We start from the raw sequence: 22,585 nt of genomic DNA, 5'->3' as shown, positions 1-22,585 counted from the left end.
GGTGTGATGTGAGATGCCTTGCCGTGTCTAAGGCAATGAAAGTGATCTATGAGTGATCTTTTTTTTTTTTTTTTTCCTTTTAAATGACAGAGCAGGGCTGGGTAAGGAATAGTGATTTGGCCATTTTGACCATAAATGCAGGTGATGTGTATTTATGCTCCAAAGGGAAAGCAACAAATGGGATATAGAGTGGGCTGTGGCCTTCTCCTTTCTCTGGGCAAATTCCCAGGAGCCCAGCTCGAGATCTTCTCAGTACAACAGAGGTGCCTTCAAAGGGACCTGTGTGGAGTCCGCATATCTGTCCCCTGGGAGACAGGCTGAGGTGGGACCTGGGAGCGTCCCACTGTGCCGGTTCGTGCTTGGGGTCAGAGGGATGTTTGGAAAGGCCATGGCTGCAAATGGGAAATGGCGGGGGGAATGTTCCATTCTGCTGCACACCTTGACCACCGCCTCCTGGATTCCTGCCCCTTGGGGGACAGCATCAGAGTCTGGATTGACGTTGGCTTGGCAGCTCTCCAGAGACCTGCGTCGCCACGTGCCATGGAAATTCTGACTAAAGTTCAGGTTCATTCAACGCTAGCAATCCCCGTGCAAACTCAGCCCCCCCGCTGGCCCCCACCATTTACTGCTCTGCACGCGTTTCTTTCCACGTTCTCTCTCCACCCCTCTCCCCACTGCAGCCGTCACAGCCCTGTGATGGCCCTTGCTCCTCCTTTGTATATCAGGCCTTCTCCATGGTTAGTAACCGCGCCATCAGCAGAGTGATGGGCTGGTGGGGGGCACACTGCTTAACTCGGCTACCTCGGTCCCGCGGGGACTGGATTTTGGATCAGGTGCTGAGGCAGCTTCCTGAGCGGCTGGGCAGCGTCTGCTGAGCAGATTCTGGTCCTCTTGGGGTGACTGCGTCAGTCAACACCCCAAGGGCTGAGGCCTCAGTGTGGAAAGTATGCAAGCCTTGGACGATGCCACGGACGGTCTGGAATGGCTTGGCCTCTCCTTCCCAAGGCTCCAGCTGATTTCCCCATCGTGTGGGGGAGAGGGAGCAAAGGGCCAGTGCGTCCCAGTTCCTGGAGCATCAGTGAGTGTCGCCAGGCCAGGGGTGTGGCAAGGGCTGGGAGCATTCTGGGGTGGCCGCCCAGGGGGCGTGGCTGGCCCTGGCCGGGATGCTGCGCCCACCTTAGCATCTGGCCGTCACTCCCACACGCAGCAGGAACCTCGTCCCCATTGCTCAGCTGGGAAAACTGACTAATGGTGCCGGACCCGGGCCCGTAGCAGATGCTCTGTGGACAGTAGCTGCTCTGATCATGTGGTTTGTCTGGGGTCACCCAGGTGGCGAGTGGCGGGGCCAGGACTGAACCCATGTCCATCTCCCACCCCAGCCCTGCCCTCCTGCCCTGTAGCCTGGCCGTCTTCTCCTGGCCTCTCAGTGAGCTAGGCAGGGCAGAGAGAGTTAGTACCCCATTTTACACACCAGGAAACTGAGGCCAGGTGATTCGTCAGAGATCACTGAGCCTGGCATTGGTAGAACTGAGCTTCAAACCTCGCTCTTTTGCTCGTACACCTTGTATTAGTCTGCTCGGGCCATGACAAAATGCCACTGAGTGCCACGACAAGATAAGGCTGAGTGGCTTAAACAACAGAAATGTATTTTCTCACAGTTCTGGTGGCTAGACGTCCGAGGTCAGGGTCGTGACAGGGTTGATTTCTGGTGAGGGCTTCCTTCCTGTCTTGTAGACGGCTGCCTTCTCGCTGTGTCCTCACATGGCCTTTCCTCTGTGCAGAGAGACAGAGCGCGCGCCATCTCTGGTGTCTCTTCATCTCCTTCTGCGGACACCAGTCCTCAGATTAGGGCCTCACCCTTACAACTGCATTTAACTTTAATTACCCCACTCAAGGCCCTGTCTCTAATACAGCCACATTGAAGGTTAGGGCTTCAACATATGAATTTGAGGGTGGGCACAGTTCAGTCTGTAACCTACCCTGAGCCCCTTCCACTCTTTTGGGGCCCCCAGGTCACACCAGGAAGTGGCTGCTACTGCATATCAAAGGAGTCATTTGGAGCGACTGATTGTGCAGGAGCCCCGGGAGAGGACAGGGGCAATCTGAGAAGGCTTCCTGAAGGAGGGGTGTGTTTTTGTGTGTGTATACCCTGGGCTTGAGTAGCTGGCCCATTTGGGAATCTGCGTCATTTCAGGGCAACCCCACAGGGAGTCCACCCCTACCCCCCACCCCGTGATTCAGACGAGCTTGGCTATTTTCCAGGAGCAACTTTCTCTCCATGGATGTGGCAAGAGGGGAACCATCTGGTCCTTGCTTGGTCCAGCAAGGCAGCTGTAGCTTGATGCAGCCCATCAGGTAGCATTTCCAGGTCTTTAATGTGGAAGGGGATGGAGTTCCAGGTGGGCAAAGAAGGGCAGAAGTCGAGCTGAGGACCTGGGAAGCGCTCCTTCAGCAGAGAGAGACATCTGCAGATTGGCTGCTGCATGTGGCAGCCAGCCCCAGCTGCTGTGGTCCCAGCTGCTGGGGAGCGTGATCTTTCTATAAAGAGGAGCCTTGTTAGGATGTCATCACCTGCAGGAGCCCCTGCTGTAAATCCTCTTGCCTTCCTCACCCAGTGTCTGTCCTCCCTTCTCTTCTTAGACTCAGGCCAGATGTGGCTGGTGAAGGAAATCCTCGCTGCCAGGTTTAGAAATGTTAACTTTCTGCAGTGTCTGTGTTTCTGGAATGAGGGCGGGGTTCCCAGGACAGAGGCTTGGGTTCATGCACCAGGTCCTGTGTGGAGTCCGGAGCAGATATGGGTTCTGTGTGGGGTTGTAGTAGGTACTCAGTCAAGAGGCTGGAAAGAGTGCTGAGGAGGTCGAGGAGGCCGAGGGAGGCCGAGGGACTCTGCTCTTTCAGTGGAACTTCGTTTCTCACGTTTCCTCTATGAAGACCACAGTGCCAGCCCTGCCCCAAAGCAGAGTGTGAGCCTGTCCATTCTGGGTGTCTTTGGCTTCTCTTATGTCTGTGCCTCAGCTTAGCACACCTTGGCCCTAGCCGGGCTCTGAAGGTGTTGAGCTGCTTCTTGGAGCTTAAGCCACAGCCCGTGTGAGAGGGAAGAGCCCCCTCTTGCTGCTCCATGTGAAAGTGCTTGAAGCTTTCGCAACCCCGTTAATTAAGAAGATGGAGTATCTACTCTCCCCTTGGGCTTCCCTGGTGGCGCAGTGGTTGAGAGTCTGCCTGCCGAGGCAGGGGACACGGGTTTGTGCCCCGGTCCGGGAGGATCCCACATGCCGCGGAGCGGCTGGGCCCGTGAGCCATGGCCGCTGAGCCTGTGCGTCCGGAGCCTGTGTTCCGCAATGGGAGAGGCCACAACAGTGAGAGGCCTGTGTACCACAAAAAAAAAAAAAGAAGAAGATGGAGTATCTACCCTCCCCTGTCTCCCACCCTTTCTCTCCTTCCTCTGCACCTGGCCCAGGGACCTTTGCTTGGGTGACACTCCCCTCCCTTCCTCCCTGAGGGAGGCCCATCGCTTCTCTGGTGGGAAGTGGTGGCTTCCTCTTGAGGGAGGAGCAATTTGCTGTCCTCCCTTCCTCCGATTCCCAAGGGTGAGTCTCTCTGGGACAGCAGAGGGGCCTCCTGGGAAGCCTCCTTCCCCCCAGTGCTCGCTGGGAACATAGGGCCTTAGGAACCAAAAAGACCTGGACTCAGGCCCCAGTTCCTCCACTGCCGCTGTATGACCTCAGCGAGTTCCTTAGACCAGTGATGTGTGGTTTTCTGTTCAGTGCTGGGGGAGAAGTCTCAATCCCCCAGGGTGGCATTAAGAGCGAGAATGGAGTCTTCAAGCCTGGGGCTCTGTGGGTGCTGAGCGCATGTGCAAGAGCTCCCGTGTGAGTGGTCCCTGCCCGCGTGGGGGATGTGAGCTGATGCCCCTCTCCCATTTATCAATCTGGCCCTGGCTGCTCTCTGGCTGCTCTCTGACTGCCTAGGTGGGAAGGCCTCATCGTCATGATTAAAACCATTCCCTTGGGGACTTCCCTGGTGGTGCAGTGGGTAAGACTCCATGCTCCCAATGCAGGGGGCCCGGGTTTGATCCCTGGTCAGGGAACTAGATCCCACATGCACGCCACAATTAAGAGTTCACATGCCACAATTAGGAGCCAGCGAGGCACAACTAAGGAGCCTGCCTGCTGCAACTAAGACCTGGCGCAACCAAATTAAAAAAAAAAAAAATCCCTATTTAGCAAGCCCTAGCCCTCGTCCATTCATTCATTCATCCATTCTCCTGTTTCTGAGAACCTGCCCTGTACCAGGCCTTGCTCTGAGTACTGGGGACCACAACCAGAAATAAGATAGCAGGGCTGGCTCCTTATTTCCAGACTGAAGCTGGGGAGGGACACTAACCAAGCAACCACCCAAGCAGATTTTTTTTTTTTTTTTGGCTGCACCTTGGGGCATATGGGATCTTAGTTCCCTGGCCAGGGATCGAACCTACGCCCCCTGCATTGGGAGTGCGGAGTCTTAACCACTGGACAGCCAGGGAAGTCCGCCAAGCAGATTTTAAAGGTCACCTGTATTGAGTGCCAGAGAGGAGGGGTGACAGGGGCCCAGCTCTGGGTGAGGCTTAAGGGGACTCAGAGTTGCAAGGCAGCCCTTGCCTTTAGGAAGTGTGGGCACCAGCTGTAGGCTGTTCCCACTCTGGGCTCTGTGACCATCAGAGGCAATCAGACTGCAAGGTCAAAGTCAATATTTAAAAAAAAAGGAATGTCAGTTCTTAGGAAGCTCTTAGTAGCCCTGTATACAATCTTGTGTTTAGCCAGTTACTTGTAGCCGGGGGCCAGAGGCCACCTGGATGTCTGCCCCTTGAGTGCACGAACATCCCCCACCTTCCTGACCCTTGTAAGAGAGGTGGTGCCATCCCAGGTGCTGGTATGGCCATCTGGGGGCTGCTCCTTGCCCATGCGCTTCAGGAACCCCAGAGACACTTGAGCCTGATGTGGCCGGGACGAGGCAGTTCGCACAGCGCCTGTATCTTGGGAAAACGAATGTGGTTCCCAGTGTGCTGCCTTGAGTTCCTGGAATCAGAGTGTTTGTTTTGTGTAATATACAGCAAAAACAGTTCTAGTGACTTCAGAACCTTGTGGCTTCCAAACTATAACTTATTAAAATACTGGATTTTTTATCCAGTGGATAAAATGTGGATTACCCGGGATATCACAGGGACAGAAAGCTAAATTGTGTTTGACAGGGAGAGAAAATACTCTCCATTTCAGGTCACCGTTTTTTAAAAAAAATTTTATTTATTTTTTTATACAGCAGGTTCTTATTAGTCATCCATTTTATACACATCAGTGTATACATGTCAATCCCAATCTCCCAATTCATCACACCACCCCCACCACCCCGCCGCTTTCCCCCCTTGGTGTCCACACGTTTTTTCTCTACTTCTGTGTCTCGATTTCTGCTCTGCGAACCGGTTCATCTGTACCATTTTCCAGGTTCCACATATATGCGTTAATATACGGTATTTGTTTTTCTCTTTCTGGCTTACTTCACTCTGTATGACAGTCTCTAGATGCATCCACATCTCTACAAATGACCCAATTTCGTTCCTTTTTATGGCTGAGTAATATTCCATTGTATACATGTGCCACATCTTCTTTATCCATTCATCTGTCAATGGACATTTAGGTTGCTTCCATGTCCTGGCTATTGTAAATAGAGCTTCAATGAACATTGGGGTGCATGTGTCTTTTTGAATTATGGTTTTCTCTGGGTATATGCCCAGTAGTGGGATTGCTGGGTCATATGGTAATTCTATTTTTAGTTTTTTAGGGAACCTCCATACTGTTCTCCATAGTGGCTGTATCAATTTACATTCCCACCAACAGTGCAAGAGGTTCCCTTTTCTCCACACCCTCTCCAGCCTTTGTTGTTTGTAGATTTTCTGATGATACCCATTGTACAAGTCACCATTTTTAAGGGGATTTTTTTTTCATCTATTTATTTATTTTTGGCTGCGTTGGGTCTTCGTTGCTGTGCACGGGCTTTCTTTAGTTGTGGCGAGTGGGGGCTACTCTTCGTTGCAGTGCACGGGCTTCTCTTTGCGGTGGCTTCTCTTGTTGAGGAGCACGGGCTCTAGGCGTGTGGGTTTCAGTAGTTGTGGCACGCAGGCTCAGTAGTTGTGGTGCATGGGCTTAGTTGCTCCATGGCATGTGGGATCTTCCCGGACTAGGGCTTTGAACCCATGTCCCCTGCATTGGCAGGCAGATTCTCAACCACTGCGCCACCAGGGAGGCCTCCAGGTCACCATTTTTAGAACTGAACACATGCTTTTTGAGATTTGGGTACCTTAATTCCACCAGGGAAGCAGTTCTCTATTTGCTTAAGTCCAAGGGCTGCTCGAGGACCATGGGACCCTGGGAGCCTTATCACAGCACCGTGGATCATGCCAAGGGAGGTCGGGTGGGTACATCGCATTTGAAGGGACACCTCGGCCTCCCTCTCAGTGGCAAAGGAGCATCTGAAACTGCCTGATTTAGTAGATGAGGTTCAGGTGGGTGAACATCAGTTCCACAATTAATCCCTCATTGGCTGTGTGTGCTCAGCTCTCCCCTGGTTGGGCAGTGAAGGGGGTGGGTTTGGGGAATTGGCAGGAATCTCCAGTGACTGCTCCTTATCATAATGATGGATAGACAGTATTGATACTTACTGAGGGCCTTCCCTCTGACAGGCACTGCGCTAATAAACCCCTTGGTTGATCTGTCCCTATGAGGTAGGTCGTATTGTTATTATCTCTATTTTAGGTCCAGGAAAGCGAGTCTCAGAAAAGCTCATACAGCTAGTATGTGGTTGGATCAAGCAGAGTATAGGTTCGGCTGCTGTAACAAAGACCCACCCGAACGCTGGTTTAAACAACATAGAAGCTTCTTTCTCTCTCATGGAACAGTGCTCGGGTAGGGGTTTGGGGCTGCTGTGGAAGTTCTATCTTTGTGGCTGTTTAGTTCCCAGTCTCTTCTGTCCTTAGGATGTTGCCTGCATCTACATGGTCCAAGATGGCACCCCACATGTCTGCATTCTAGTCTACGGGAAGGGGGACATGCCCTTTCTCCTAAGGACGTAACCCAGATAACTGGGACCTTTCTGCTCATGTTCTATTGGCCAAAACTTGGTCATATAGCCACACCTAGCTGCAAATTTTGTTGGGAAATGTAGTCTTTCTTTTGGGTGGCCGTGTGCCTGGCTAAAAGTGGGAGATCTATTACCACAGAAAACACGATTAATGGACATTAGGTGACTGGGATGAGTCTAGGTGGTGCACAGAGTTCATGTCCCTTACCTGTCCACCACCTCTCATCTCCGAGGAGTTCAAGGTCAGCTCCAAGGAAAGGAGCCCAGAGCTGGACCGTCAGCTCCTCGGGTGCTTACGGTGGTGGGTGTTTCTGCCGATCCCTTGATCCTCTGGGGGAGCACAGCGCAGGGCAACAAGTAGGTGCTCAGTAAATCAATCTTAAAGGGAGAGCAGTAGAGAGGGACCTGACCTACCAGATCCAGCCCCAGCTAAATATGATGGGCGCATCTGGATGTGAATTATAAGGGGGCTGGAAACTGCAGTGACCAACTGCCAGGAGGCAGCTGGGCCTAGAAGGATTCCCTTGCAGGGTGGAGCTCCCAGCTGCTTTGGTTGGGACCACAGAGAGGTTCAGGGTATCCTGTTGGCTGCCCTGGCTTAACCCCAACTTTGAAGACATCTATGAGCTGTGGTTCCAGACTGGAAATTCGACTCCGTGCCTGCTTTGGGAGGAACTGGCCGCTTTGAGTGGCTTCTCCCCTAGCGGTGGTCTCTTGGGCTGTGCCCTGTACATTCCTGATTCTTTTCTGGCCACATGGAGGTCTAGGTTTGTCAACTGCTGGCCCCTGGTTTGCGAGGAAGGGCCTCTGCCTCTCTCCCTCTGTGCTCCAGCTGCCTGCTCGAACTGGCCCTGACTCAGCTAGAACAACCTCTCAGGACCCAGGCCCCGTTCCGAAGTCCTTGGAGGGCTTTCTGAGACGACACACTGAATGTGGGGAGCTGAGAGCTCTCCGGTCCCTGTTATTAGTTACACCTTCTGAACAGAGCTTCTTTCCATGCAGGTGCTCAGAAGGGAAAAATCAGTGAGCATCCGATGTTCCAGCGTGGAATTTTTCAATCATTTGAACATTGTTCTTGGCAAGGAATGATTGAAAACAAACAGCCATTATAGGTCACGTTTTGAGACCATTTAGCAACAGAGGGTATTCTTTGATCATCCCAATGGTTTTTTGGTCTTTTTCGCAGTTGTCTTTCTTGTGCTGAGTAACTGAAGAGGATACCGGTTAGCCTCGGCATCAGTTAAGTGTCTGTCAGAACGTCTGTTCGGAGCCTGGCAGTCAGAGGGAAGAGAAAAAGTGTTCCCAGAGAGCGATGTTCAGGCTGAGACGGAGCTTACGAGGTCTAGACAGTTATAAGATATGTGGAACTCTTAGAAAAGAAAGAAGGGAAGAAAGGAAAACATGTGTCTTGGGTTCTGCGTGCTTCTATTCTGTAGCTGTATAGCTGAGAAGGCTTTAGTTTACAATAAGTGGTATTTGGCAAGAAGTGTTACTGCCTGCTGACAAATTGATTGCGCTCTTTTACTGAGATGAAAATGCAGGAGGCATTTTGCTTCTTTTCCCTCTTGATGATTAAAAGCGTCTACTTGGCTCCAGGCAGAGATGGCCCCTGAGGATTTATATGAGACACCTGTGTGGCATCCAGCACCAGCCTTCAGGCTGACAGAAGCAGCTACCCTGCACCGTGTTCAAAATGCCAGGTCCTGGGAGGGAGTTTTGACAGGCTTGACCGGGAGTCTCTGTGCCAGACCTGGGTGGGACCCTAGGGTGAGGGTCTTTGAATTTTAATCAAGAACTTCCCCTCCCTGTTCACGCTGAGCCAGGGCCTTAGAGCAGCTGAGCGGCTAAGCAAGCCCCGCGGTGAGGAACAAAACCAGACCTGCCCCTACCCGGGCCTCAGTCTCTCCGTCTGAGCAATGAGGGCATCACACTGGCTTTCCTTCGGATTTTCTTCAGGGTCTGTGTCCCTGCTCCCTCCGGCACGCCCTTGCTCTGTCCTATGATTGCGTTATAAAGAATGAGGATGCCAGTGTTGGGAAGAGGCTCCCTTTCCCACGTGGCAGATCCATTCATTAACTTGACGCAGCCCAGGGACAAATTAGAATGTAGCCAACAGCTAGCAAATTGATGAGATAGGTCGTTAATCCATTCATTCATTCATACTTGTGCACTCAAATATTACTGTGCCAGCTCTATGCCAGGCTCTGAATGGGGAGCTGGGCGTGCAGGGAACCAGGCAGCCTGGGCCCCGCCTGCTCCAGGTGGGGTCTAGTCCCGTTTGGATTCCCCTCCTGTTGGCTTAAGGACTTGCCTCTGTCGGTCCTAGCACAGGAATGAGATGTGAAGTGCAGTTCTAACAGCCTGTTGAAAGCCAAGCATTTACTTTTGGACACCCAGGACTTTAAGATTTCTTCCTTCAAAGAACAAGGGATTTGTTTTGACAAAGGAAGTGTAAACAGGAGTCTAGTGAATAATATTTCTCATGGCTGCTCCTGCTTTAATCGATTGTATATTTATTGGTGATCTCTTAAGTGTCCAGACTGTCCTAGGCTCTGCCGGGGATGCAGAGAATTTACAGCTCAGCTGGGGATGGATGGGTGTGTGTGTGTGAGAGTGTGAGTGAGTGTGAAGGCCAACTCTGAGGACAGTGGCCAAAGGAATGAGACAGCACGAACGTTACTTGATCACAGGTGTGGTGCTGGCCGCAGAGCTGAAGGAGCTCCAGGGAGGGGGCGTTCCGGAGGAGAAGGCGAGAGAAGGGTATTCTACACCATTCTCCTTTGCCGGTCCAGCTGGTAGCCAGCCCCTGAGCTGCCACGGTTTTCCCAGGCCTTAGTCTCTGGAGGCTGAGCCCTGGACTCTGTATGCAGAGCAGTCCTGGGCCCGTGAGAATGGAATGACAGGTCATGGGTGCGTCCAGGTTACCAGGGTGACTCTCTCCCCTGTGGACTCCCGGAGTCTGCCAAATGATGCCACTGGTGTGACGCCATCCACCTCTCAGGGTTCCAGTTCCTCACCTGCTGCCGCTGCGGATTCCCTAGAAGCTAAGAAATGCAGAAGAGCTGTTCTCTTTTCAGGAAGAGATAAGTTCAGATCTCATCTCCACCTCTTGCTAGCTCTGGGACCTTATGCTAATTCCTTCTCAGTGCCTCATTTTTTGACATCTGAAAAATAGGCTGTTAATAGCGTCTGTTTCGTAGATGCAAGAGAAAAGCATGTGAAGTGTGTCGCACGGTGCCTGGTATACAGCAGGTGCCCCATTCATGTTAACTGCTATCGTTCAGTTATTATTATGACACGTCAGGTGGCGAAGTCGGAAGGTCACCGTCTGATCCAAAAGTCATGTCTTTCTGAAAACTAGCTTAGCTGAACTCTATGAAAATTCATGTCTAAAATCCCGACCCACCCTGGGCTGTAACTCTGCTAAGTGAGTCTGGATTGAGGCTCCACCTCTCTCTGTTGGTTTCTGCTGAAGCATCTCCCCTGTTTCTCATCTGCAGCGTAGGTACCGGGTGAACTGTGTGCCTGGGAATATGTTCGTCTCTTCCCGACTCTAGCCCCTCTTGGGTCTGGGGCTAAGCTAAGCAAAGGTGGCTTGAAGGAAGGAGTTGACATGCTGTCATATTTAATTACCAGAGACCTGGATCAGGTACCAGTGGGCCAAGCCCTCCATACGCTGTTCCTTGAGGAAGCAGAGTGCAGGTGTATCACGTGGCCAGTCTTGTAGGAGCCGTGATGAGGCAGCTGGCGGAACTGGACGTGTATCTGAGAGAGGCCTCCAGGAACACAGAAACACTGCTACCAAATATTTGCCCTCCCTATCTCAGGAATAAGGACTAAGGGACAGGTATTCCAGAAAGGTTTGGTCTCAAAATAAGAATGACTTTTAACATGGTGCTGATAAAGAGTACCGGACACCTTGTAGGTGAAGCGCTTACTGTCCCTGGAATGGCACAAGTTAAGGCTGGCTAAGCCACTAATGGGGATCATACCCAGAGGATGGGGGTTGGGGGGGTCTTTGGAACCTGAGACATCAGGACTTTGGGGAGACCATCAGTTGCTTCCACCTTCCCAGGCATTCACTTCTTAAGCCGCTTTTGGCCAGCACAACCGTGAGCCTCGCTAGGCCCTGGCCACTGGCCCAGGAAGAAGCAGGACTGCCTCTGCATGGAGGTTGCTGTTTGCCTTGGCCCCTGCTTGCCCAGCCACTTCCTGGCCCTGCCCTCCTGTGGCTTTTGCTTCATTAGCTCAGAGCTCCAGGTGAAGCCAGGCCCCGGGGCCCTGGATGGCACAGTGGGCACAGCCTCCGAGGCTGCAGAGCCTGCACGCCTCCCTGCTCTCCTCCCGGGCAGGCTAGGGCAGCCCACAGTAAGGGTGCGTCAGGCGCTGTCATCCAGGCTTAAACTGGAAAAACGCTCGAGAAAGACTGACGCATAGAGAGCGGGGGTCACGGCGCCGGGGTCCCGCAGCAAACCGGCAGGGCTGCAGTGGAAGCCGGGGACCCAGCCCACGGAGCAGCGCGCTTCCCCGGCCCTGGGGAGATGCTGCTGTTAAGCTCCCGCTTGCTCTGCTCCCGCTCTGGCCACAGTGCAGGTGCAGGAGGGGCCGCAGCCGGGTGGCCTTAAAGACCCCAACAGTCGTGAACTCTGCTTGGGGCTCTGATGCTGGAGAAAGGCCATACCCTCTGGTCTCTCCATCCCCACCAGGCTCCTGCCTGTGGACGCACCCAACTGGGAGGCGGGGACATTTACGCTCCCCTAGTTCATCAGCTTCATTTTGTAAAAGGGGAAACCGAGGTCCAGAGAGCAGAATGATGGGTCTGAAGTCATACATGGGTCAGAGGAGAAGCTGGAGGCAGAGTCCAGTCCCCTGGCCCCAGCCCCATGGCCCTGGCTGAGCTTTGAAGACAGTGAGTCAGGCAGGGCCTGTGTTCAGGCCCTTCTCGCTTCTGGAGGCGAGGCCCACCACAGCTGCAGCAGACGGCCTGGCCCAGCCTCGCCTCGGCCTGGGTACCCAGAGCCCTGCAAGCCTCACGGGTTCTTTTGTTAACCTTAGATGGAAGCCCTGCTAGGGACAACTCTTCATCATCTAGTTTTTTCGGGGAGACCTTCATTTCTGGCAGATTAATCACTCAGTGGCGGGGGGAGGTGTCGGGGGGGTGTGGGCCTGGGATTTCTACTCCCCAGCTTGGAGGCTTATGGTCTCCACTTCACACTGATTTGTTCATTTGTTTTGTTTTATCTTCATTTGTTTTACGTATACACCTGCGCTCTTGCTTGGCCAGGCACTGTTCCAGATGCTGGGGATAAAATGATGAACTAGACCTTGGAATCTCCCGGGGAGCTTTAAACACTACTGACGCCATCTCCAGAAATTTGATACAGTTGGCCTGGGTGTGGCCTGCGTGTTTCAATTTCTAAAATTGCCTGTATCCACATGGAAATTTCTTTTCAAGGAGGAAAAAAGCTTGTAGAAAGGATGTGGCTCTAAGCGGATGGTTGTGAGCAGAGCCCGAGTGAAGGGAGGCCCCGGGTCATTCACCAGCCACCAGGCTTTCCCAGGTGCCGCACCACAGTGCCGGGTTCCAGCTCCCGGAAGGCTCTGCTGCAGGCCCAGCAGGGTGAAACGGGGCTCTGAGCACCCGCCTGTGACCCAGGCCCTGCACCCCGAGGGGGACATGTCTGGCGGCCACAGCTCCTTTGCTTGCCAGGGACTTCTTAATCTCAGTGATCCTACAGCCAGACTTTTAGAATAGTTGTTTTCCCCTCATCTGTAAAGATTTCAAATCTTAAGAAATAGAAACTACCACAGGTCACACACATCAGTCGTCTCCTTTTTGCCTGGCATTTTCAAAATCCTCCACTGGTGATGAACCAGGTGCCTTTTCTACTGATGCCTTGTGGCTGTCATGCTCCTTCTGTGCTCGCGTGGAGGGAATGCTTATAGTCACAGAGTGGGGACTTTCAGCCCGGGAGAGGGCTGAGAGCCCAGTGGTCTCTACCGGCCAGTAGAGATGGCCGGTAAAAGAGCCAGGCCTGGAACCCAGGTCCCAGTTCTGTCCCCAGCTCTTCCACCGTGCCGGGCATCCCAGCCACTGCCCCACAGTGTCCGTGCCTCCCTGGCCATTCCCTGGGTCCACCTCCGTCACCCCACCCCTCCATTTACCCACCCGATTCTTCATGCCATTCTCACTGCAAGGGAATATCTAAATTCTTCGCTTTTCTTGGCTGCAAGGATAAGAGAGAGGTCACTGCCTAACTCTGGGGCCCCATCACTGCCCAGAGGGGCCCGTGGTGACAGCGGAGGCTTGACATCCTTTCCAGCTCAGCCCCCAGGCCGTTCCTAGGCTCCAGGTATCTCCTGGGCTTTGACCGCACCCAGTGGATTCAGGGCAGAGACCTGAACCCTCACAAAGAGGTGGGGCTCATTCGGGCGGCTGCATGGGCCCCCCGACAAGTAGACTTCCACCCACCCCTCCTCCTTTCACAGATCCACAGACCGGACCCTCCTTTCCTCCCCCTTTCCCACCCCTGTCCCCACTTCCCCCACCTGGCAGCCCAGGCCCAAACACCCTACAGCTCAGTGGTTTTTACATGTGACTTGTCCAGGTGTCACTAACCTTTGTAAGACTCAGGCTTAATAGTTTTGATCCTACAGAGACACATGACAAGTACAAGACATTCAGTAAAACCCGAGACCAGCAGGAGGGCAACAAAAAGCACAGGAAGATGGGGCTCGGTTTGGGTGTGTTCGTGTAATGTGCCACATGTCATTTTTATTCACATAAAAACATCTTTCTTGAAGCAATAGGAACCCACTCGGCTGTTGCGAACCAAATACCAAATGTTTCCTTTTTCCTCTCCTGCTCCTTCCAAGAGGCGGGCTATGAAGAATTGCCCTTATCCGTGATGCTATCTTGCCTTTCAGAGAGCCTTTTCCTCAGAGCAAACGCAGGGATGTTTCTTCCAGCTTTGGCAGGAATTTTTGAGAGAAAGCTGTTTTCAAATCCCTTTTCTGTCTCTGTCTTAGACCTGGAGTACAGCAAAGGGGGGGGGGGGGCTCCATGCCTCAGTCTAATCCAGTCTCCTCCACTCTGTTTTCCTCAGTTGCCTCAGGACCTATAAGCACCCCTGCCCCCAATGAGAAAAAACAACAAAACCTGGTATTTTGGTGAAACGGTGTTAAATAAGATAAAATGAAAGAAAAGAAAAGAAAGCTCCTGTTGGTAGAGAGATGGAATCAGGAATCAGGAATCACTTTTGGATTAGCTCTCCCACCCGCCCTCCGTGTACAATAAACAAGGGCTCCCGTGTTAGCATTTCCATTTCCTCAGGAAGCTGCCTTTCTTGCTCCTACTTCTGAAATGGAATGTGCATTTTCATTGGCCCAAGTTCAAGGAGTGCCTAGGGGCAACAATGAAAAACCCGTCCCAAGCAGATCTCGGTGGTAGGTGGTCGACACCCCCTCCCCCAGAGCCGGGACTTCTTGCTTCCTATCCTCTGGGGATTGACGCCAGATGGGGAGGGAGGGGGAGGGAGGGAGGGGTGGCGACCTCCCTCGCTTGGGTTTGTAGCCATGAGGGGAGCCATGCTGTCCCCGCTGCCTGAGTTCTGGCTTTCAGTTGGGAAAGTCTGGTGACCCTCCAAGCATCCGCATACCAAAGGCTCTTAATTAAGAAAGTATGTTCCCATTTCATGTCACTCGAAAAGAATGAAAACAGTGACAGCATTTATTTATCTTCACTATCAATATCATTCCTGTTTCTAATTCCACTGGGGGTTATGAGTCTTGAAGGAATTGACTGTGGGTTGTGAGATTTTAACCCCAGCCATGTGCTGTGGGGATACATGTGTCTTCTCTCTGAGAGAGAGGCTCAGAGCGAGGGGGAGAAGGGCCGCAGAGCCCTGCCCTCTGCCCTTCTGAAGCTCAGAGTCAATGGCTCTCGCCGGGAGGAGTGGCCTTTGCTTTGCCTTCTTTGGTGCTGATACAGAGTTGTCCCCCTCTCACCGGCTACATCCCATTTCTTTTCTGAATCTTCAGAGAGTCTTATAGAGGAGTCTTATAGAGGAGAGGGGATGTCCGAATGGCTACCATTTGTTTAGGACCCACTATGTGCTGACACTGGCCTGGGCACTCACGTGTGTTGCTGATACTCTGATTGCCCGTGTGATGCGTGAGGACCTGGGCCTCAGGTTAAGGGATGTGCCCAAGACTAGATAACATGTTAGTCCATTTGGGCTGCTGCAAGAGAATACCACAGCCTGGGTGGATTTATAAAGAACAGAAACTGGGGCTTCCCTGGTGGCGCAGTGGTTAAGAATCCACCTACCAATGCAGGGGACACGGGTTCGAGCCCTGGTCTGGGAAGATTCCACGTGCCGCCGAGCAGCTAAGCCTGTGCGCCACAACTACTGAGCCTGCGTTCTAGAGCCTGCGAGCAACAAATACTGAGCCCGTGTGCCACAACTTCTGAAGCCCACACGCCTAGGGCCTGTGCTCTGCAGCAAGAGAAGCCACCGCAATGAGAAGCCCACGCACCACAACAAAGAGTAGTCCCCACTCACCACAACTAGAAAAAGCCCACGTGCAGCAACGAAGACCGAACACAGCCAAAAATAAATTTATTTTTAAAAGAATAACAGAAATTTATTTCTCACAGTTCTGGAGGCTGGAAGTCCAGGTGCCACTTCATAAATGACCATCTTCTCTCTGTGTTCTCACATAGCAGAAAGGGCAAGGGAGCTCTCTGGGGCCTCTTTTAAAAGGGCACTAATCCCATACACAAGGGCTCCACCCTCATGACCTAATCACCTCTCAGGCCTTACCTCCTAATACCATCACAATGCGCATTAGGTTTCTAATGAATCTGGGGGGGAGACACATTTAGTGTATAGCAGGTGTCCTTCACAATGGTCCTGAGGTGTGGGTACTGTCAATGGCTTATTACAAGAACAGGATAGGAGACAAGAGGAAGCTCTTGGCAAACACCCAAACATCACAAGGTGGTGGTAAGAACAGGGCTCCTTGTCTTGTTGTGCCCTCTGTTGGTTGACAACTTGTTAAGTGTCATGCTCGACCTTTAAGGTAGGCTTGGCTGTGCCTAAAAACTTCAGGACATGTGTGTTGCAAAAATGCATATGTTGGCATGCTTTGCATGTGTATTCTCAGGCAGTTACCTTCATTACCAAGTAAATTTACTTGCCAACCCCTCAGATAACACTGTGCTGATTTGTGTCCCTTTGTGCCTCACCTCCTGTCCCCAAGCAGGCTATCAGTTTCTGTCCATTTTCTTTAAGCCGTTCTCTCTCTCTCTTTTTTTTTTAAAATTGAAGTATAACAGATTTACAATATTATGTTAGTTTCAGGTATACAGCAAAGTGATTCAGTTACATATATTTTTTCAGATTACATTCCATTATAGGTTATTAGAAGCTATTGAATATAATTCCCTGTGCTCTACAGTACAGCCTTGTTGCTGATCTATTTTATGTGTAGTAGTTTGTATCTGTTAATCCCATACTCCTAATTTGTCCCTCCCTCTCTCCCTCTCCCCTTTGGTAACCATAAATTTGTTTCATGTTGTTAACGAGTCCAAGCTCGCTGTGCTCACCGCATGACAGGCCAATGAATCAGAGACAAGGTGTTGAGACAAGGAATACGACTTTCTTCGGAAAGCCGACAGACCAAGAAGATGGCAGACTAGGGTCTCCGATAAACCATCTTCTCGGGCTTTGCATGCCACTTTCTTTTATAGCACAGAGATGAGGAGGAGATGGGGTAGGAAAATAAAAAGGCCATAAGTTTTGCAAATATCCCCTGGAATGGCCAGCCTGGGGGCGGGGGTGGGGTAGGGTGGGGGGAGGGGATGTGTTAATTTCTTCTTTCTTGCAGCCATCCGCAGGTGGGCGGAGTCAGATTGTCTTCCTGAGAGCTGAACAGAGGCACTTTGGTTTAACATCTCAGACAGAGGGGCAGGGTTCCCTGAGGCAGGCCATTATGTATGATTATAATAACAAAAGCAGTGGAAAGCAAAGGTTAAAGTCAAACAGATCAAACATGGAGTCCGATTTAGCTCTTCCCTGTTACACTGTGTCTGTGAATCTGTTTCTGTTTTGTATATAGATTCATTTGTATTATTTTTTAGAGTCCACATATGAGTGATATCATACAGTATTTGTCTTTCTGTCTGATTCACTTCACTACGTATAATATTCTCTAGGTCCATCCACGTTGCTGCAAGTGGCAATATTTCATTGTGTTTTATAAGCCATTCTCTTTTTTTTTTAATTACTGTGGTAAGAACATTTAACATGCGATCTACCCTCTTAATAATTTTTAAGTGCACAATACAGTGTTGTTAACTACAGACACAGTGTTGTACAGCAGATGTCTAGAACTTAATCATCTTGCATAACTGAAACTCTATATCCATTGGACAGTAGCTCCCAATTTCCCCCACCCCCAATCCCTGGCAACCACTGTTTTACTGTTTCTATGAGTTTGACTATTTTATTCAAAAATTTTTTTCTTTTTTTTTTTTTGGCCACAACACGCGGCTTGCGGGATATTCCCCAACCAGGGATTAAACCCATGCCACTGCAGTGAAAACCCGGAATCCTGACCACTAGGCTACCAGGGAAGTCCAAGTTTGACTCTTTTACATACCTCATAAAGGTGGCGTCATGCAGAATTTGCCCTTCTGTGACAGGCTTATTTCAATTAGCATAGTGTCATCAAGACTAACGCATGTTGTCACGTGACATGATTTCCTTCCTTTTTAAGACTGAATAACATTCCACTGTATGTATATACCACATTTTAAAAATCCATTCATTGGTCAATGGACATTTACGTTTGTTGCCACATCTTGGCTGTTATGAATAGTGTCGCAGTGAACATGGGAGTACTAATACCTCTTTGAAATACTGATTTTAGTTCTTTTGGATAAATACCCAGCAGTGGAATTGCTGGATCGTATTAATTTTTTGAGGAACCTCCGTATACTTGAAGCCGTTCTTGAAGCTTTCCTGCAGTGGTTGCAGATCTAGCCTTGAATTCTTGCCCTAACACACTTGTCCTAGGCTCGTCCCTGCCCTGTGGCTTCTCCCTGCCCCTCTCTCCAGCCTCTGGCCCTATTTCTCTGGCTTTGACCTTCTCCTCCTTCCCCAGCACTCAGCCTCTCCCCTGCTGACAATTTGCATTGCCTTTGGCGAGCCCATCACTCCCATTCCCATGCGCCAGCGAGCCCTCCCCTGGGCACCTCCCCTGGGCACCTCCCCTGAAACCCATCCAAACCAGGAGAGCAGCGTGTGTGCCCCTGCAGCCGGGGCATTTCTGGCAGCCCTGCGTGTGCAGCTTTATTTGTGGCTGCCCTGCCCAGCCCTGTCTGTGAATGTGCCTCCCTCCTGCCTGGGCTGGTAAGCAAACTGCTGGGACAAAGACAAAGCCTGCGGAGCCTGTCTCCTTTAAGGGGTGCCCCTCCCACCCCCCTGCGACAGGGCCTGGAATGAAGTGCCCAGAAGGGGCTCAGCCAGTGTCTGTGAACTTGCTAAGGGGACGTTGGTTCTGTCTGAGGCATGGCAGGAGTTCGGTGTGCTGCGGGAAGGAGTGGCAGTCCTGTCTTCCTGGGCCAGCCGTGGGCGTGCTTGGGAGGCGTCAAGCCCTCGAAGAAGCAAACGACATGTGGTTTCCTTAAAGCCAGTTCAGTTCGGCTTCTCACCAAAGCAGGATCACAACCACAGGGGCTGCGCCCTCCCTGCCCAAAGGCCAGGGCTTGAACCACAGGTGGGAATGGCTCCCAAACCAGTGACCTCCTCCGTAAATGTCTCAGGCTCGTGACTTCCACCCCATTTTTGTCCACCTTCCCATGCACTGCACTTGAATCATTTGTGCTCTAAAATTATTGATGCCCCAGTGGGACAGTGAATCCATTCCAGTCTCCTTGGCCTTGGAGTCCAGCCCTTTCCTGTCTGAGCCCAGCTGCCTCTCCAGCACATCTGCCCCCCATCCTCCTGGGTGCTGGTGGGCCCTAGCCCTCCCTGGGGCAGCCTGCCCCTTGATCCAGGGCACTATAAGTTCAGAGCTTATAATGGGCTTTCTGGACCCCCTTTTCCATCACCTTCCTCTGGACATGCTTCAGTTTTGTGTCCACCAGACCAATGTTACTGCAGCCAAGGTCAAATGTCACATCACAAAGACCACACCCCTATTCTTGGTCTCAGCTGACCGCCAGCTGTTAACTCCAAGCCTGTTTCTGGATCATTAACCTGCCAATGGGTATGAGGTGTGTCTCCTCCCACCCACTCATCCACAACGCCCCCCCCCCCAGGTGTTCAATTCAATAAGAGAGTCTGAAAATTGAAGGAACCTTCTAGTATCAAAAAGCAAGAGACCTTGGAACAGAGTTTGTTGAATGAATGAAGGATCCAAAAGAATAAGGCTAGAATGATTTGATGATTGGTGAATACTTTGGGGGCAGGGAGCCTGATGCCCCTCATATCTTACATAACGACAGACTCTTTCTGGCTTGGAAGGAAAGATCAATGAAGGATGTGGCCAGAAGCAGGATTTTCACATTCAGAAGAGCTGGTGTGTATGTTTGTGTGTAGACCGTGCATGTGTGCCTGTGTACACAGCATCCCAGGGGCCTCCCAGCCTGAGAGAGAGATTCAGAGACAGGGAGAGCCCTGCCCCTCTGTGTTGGGTACTCCTCCCCACTAACCCAAACAGGACACCCTTGGGAGACGGGCTGTGGGCAGGGCACTTCCAAGCTGTATTTCTACAGCATGGCTGGCTTCCTTAGAAACCGACTAGAAAGGATCTGCTCTGAAGATGTATTACAGAGCAACTTGTGCTTTCAATTTCAGTGTCCTCTGACTTTCCCGAAGTGACCTGCCCCTCAGACTTGCCCTTGACGCATTAAGAACTTTGAATCTGCGCCTTTTCCTGTCACCTTGGTCAAATCCCAAATTCACATTCTTTCTTCTGTGGCCTCGTTCTCCATTTCTAAAGGAATTGCAGACTTTGCACTTTGATTTTAGTGGTGGTGGTGCTTCCTCAGAGGATAAGCCCATTTATCTTTATTTAAAGCTGAGAAGACATCCAAATAGATGATTACTGATCCTCTTCTTTCTTCCTGGGCTTCCAACGCATGGCTTTCTTGCCTGGGATCCTCTGTACAGCTGGGAGAGGCACAGAACTGAGGTGCTGACAGCTTGTGTTGGAATCACATGGTGTTTACTGTGCTGTGAGTTTATAACGGCTTTGTTTCCATACTGACAGCACACGCCATATGGAGAGAAAAAATCCTGTCAGATGAACCCTTGAGGAATCACAATATGGTACATGAAATCTCATAATTGCTTTTGGAAATGGGGGAGGGCCCCTTGCTCAAATCACATAAGCAATGTGGCGCTCTCTGCCATAATTGAATAAAACGGGAGTTTCACACAAGGTAATTTCCTTTGTTCTGTGTTTGTGCTGGGGAAGCTCAGCTGACTGGGGAAGGACAGGGAAGTTTGTTTTCCTCTCCTTGGGGGATCAGGCTGAGTGGGAGGTGGTGAGAACGCAGGCTGTGTCTGTAGGGCATCGTGCTAACAGGTGCGGGCTCCAGACCTGTCACCCTCCTGGCTCCCTCCAACCCAGACTCCCTCCTGTGGCTGATGACAACTTGACATTTTATTACTGTCACTTGGGATCTTGTCTGCCTACCTCCCCACACACCCCCTTTCCAACAGAATCCAAGATCGCTGAGGGCTGGGACCATGTCCCATTCCCCCCACTCCCGACCCCCACCAATCCTGGCACACAATGAGGTGAGTTAAATGCTTGTTGGAGTGGCTATTCCCGAACAATCTGTGCATGGAAAGGTAAGCTGAGTTAAGGCAATAGTTCAAGGCTAGTTTCAGCCCCCAAACCAGTTGAGGAGCGGGCCAAGGGGAGACTTGCAAGGTGCCTCATCCACTTGACCGAAGTATCCTCTCAAGAGAGAATGAGAAATTTGTGAGTGCCTTCTGATACAAGGTGTACTTACCACTGGTGGATTCCTACAAAAACCATTCTTGCCCTCAAGCAGTTTACCCATGAAAGGAGAAATGGGCTATAAAACTCTCCAGCCCCAGTCAGTTGTTCTTTCAGTTGCAAGAGACAAAAACCCAACACCAACTGGCTTAAGCAAAGACAGATGGCTAAAGGTGCAGGCACTGGGCGGGCCTCAGTAGGCTGCCTTTCTGGGACTCCTGTGATATTCACAGCTCCAGGCTTCTCTTCCTCACTCAGCTGTCCTTCCCTTGCACTGGCTTCATTCTCCATGGGCTCTTGCTGGTGGGAAAGACAGTTGTGGCAACTCTTGGCTGACCAGTCCTAAGGCCTTGTCATCCCAGAGAGGAACAAGTGTCTTTTCTGGAAGTTCTACCAAAAACCCTGGAAGGACTCCAAGGCCCCCTGGGTCACCTGCCCTGAACCGATCATTGTGGCCATGAAACAGAGGGCTCTGATTGGCCAGGACTGAGTCACGTGCCCATCCCTGGGGCTTGGGAGGAGTTGCTCCCTTAGGACCCTATGATGGTATTTTGCAGACTCACAGAGAGGAGGTTCCCCAAAGGAAGGGAGATGGAACAGACCAAAATCCCCACCTCCACGATGATAACAGACGGTGTTTATTAAGCAATTCCTTTGTGCCAGGCTCTCACTGCTCCTAAGAGATAGTACGATGACTGTTCCCAGTTTACAGATGAGGAAACTGAGGGATAATGTGTCAGGTCAGTTGCCCTGGGGCACACAGGCAGTGAGTAGTGAGGCTGGGATCTGAATCTGAGTTTAGCTCCAGAGCCCTTGCTCACAGCCACCACCCTCCCTACAAGTAATGGCTGTACCTCTGTGGATAAACTCTTTGGGTATGACAATGAGTGGGCGTGATGGTTCTGTTCCTGTCTCCTTGTTGTTTTCCATATCTCCAGGGGGCGGTTCCTGGCTCCTCCTCTACAGTTGGCAAGGATACAGTCATTCCATCCTCCCAGGTAGCTCTTCTAACTGAGGTCTGCCTCACCCTCTTCCTGGTTTCCCCACGAAGTCACCTGAGTTTTCCTGGTGCAGCCACAAAATCAAAGGGCGAATTTTCAGTGCTCTGGAGGGTCTGAGGCAACAAGTCTCAGCCAGACCTTTGAGCATCTTTCTGCCCAGAGAAAGCCTCTTGCAGAGTCATTGCAGGAAGAAGCAGAAGGGACCCTCCCAACTTACCTCCAACATGCATCTTCATTATCGAGAGGAAGAGTAAGGCCCAGAGAGGGCAAGTGTGTTGCTTGAAGTCACACAGCAAGTCATTAGCTAGAACCCTGGTCTCTAGGCCTCTGTGCTTTGAGTCTTGCACTGTTATTTCCTCTTCAGAACTCTCTTGGCTACTGAGTGGCTGAGGTCTGGTCACATCCTGTCTCTGTGCCTCTAGCTCCTCAGCTGGAAAATACAGGGTTTTCATAGT

The 22,585-nt window shown here is 51.4% G+C and overlaps 1 protein-coding gene across 3 annotated transcripts in view; it reads left to right on the top strand.

Moving 5' to 3' along the window:
- GRK5 (G protein-coupled receptor kinase 5) overlaps positions 1–22,585 on the top strand; it is a 224,512-nt gene that overhangs the window by 134,364 nt on the left and 67,563 nt on the right. Inside the window, exon 3 of one of the 3 annotated variants that reach the window (XM_060033980.1) lies at positions 22,068–22,127. The exons of the other annotated variants lie outside the window; for them this stretch is intronic. Coding sequence (XP_059889963.1) covers positions 22,068–22,127 — 60 coding nt within the window. The remainder of the gene's footprint in view (positions 1–22,067; positions 22,128–22,585) is intronic. 3 annotated transcript variants of the gene reach the window in all.

The sequence above is a fragment of the Delphinus delphis genome, chromosome 16 (assembly GCF_949987515.2).
Source record: "Delphinus delphis chromosome 16, mDelDel1.2, whole genome shotgun sequence".
In the NCBI taxonomy this organism is placed as follows: domain Eukaryota; kingdom Metazoa; phylum Chordata; class Mammalia; order Artiodactyla; family Delphinidae; genus Delphinus; species Delphinus delphis.
This window is presented reverse-complemented; position numbering and strand designations above follow the sequence as displayed.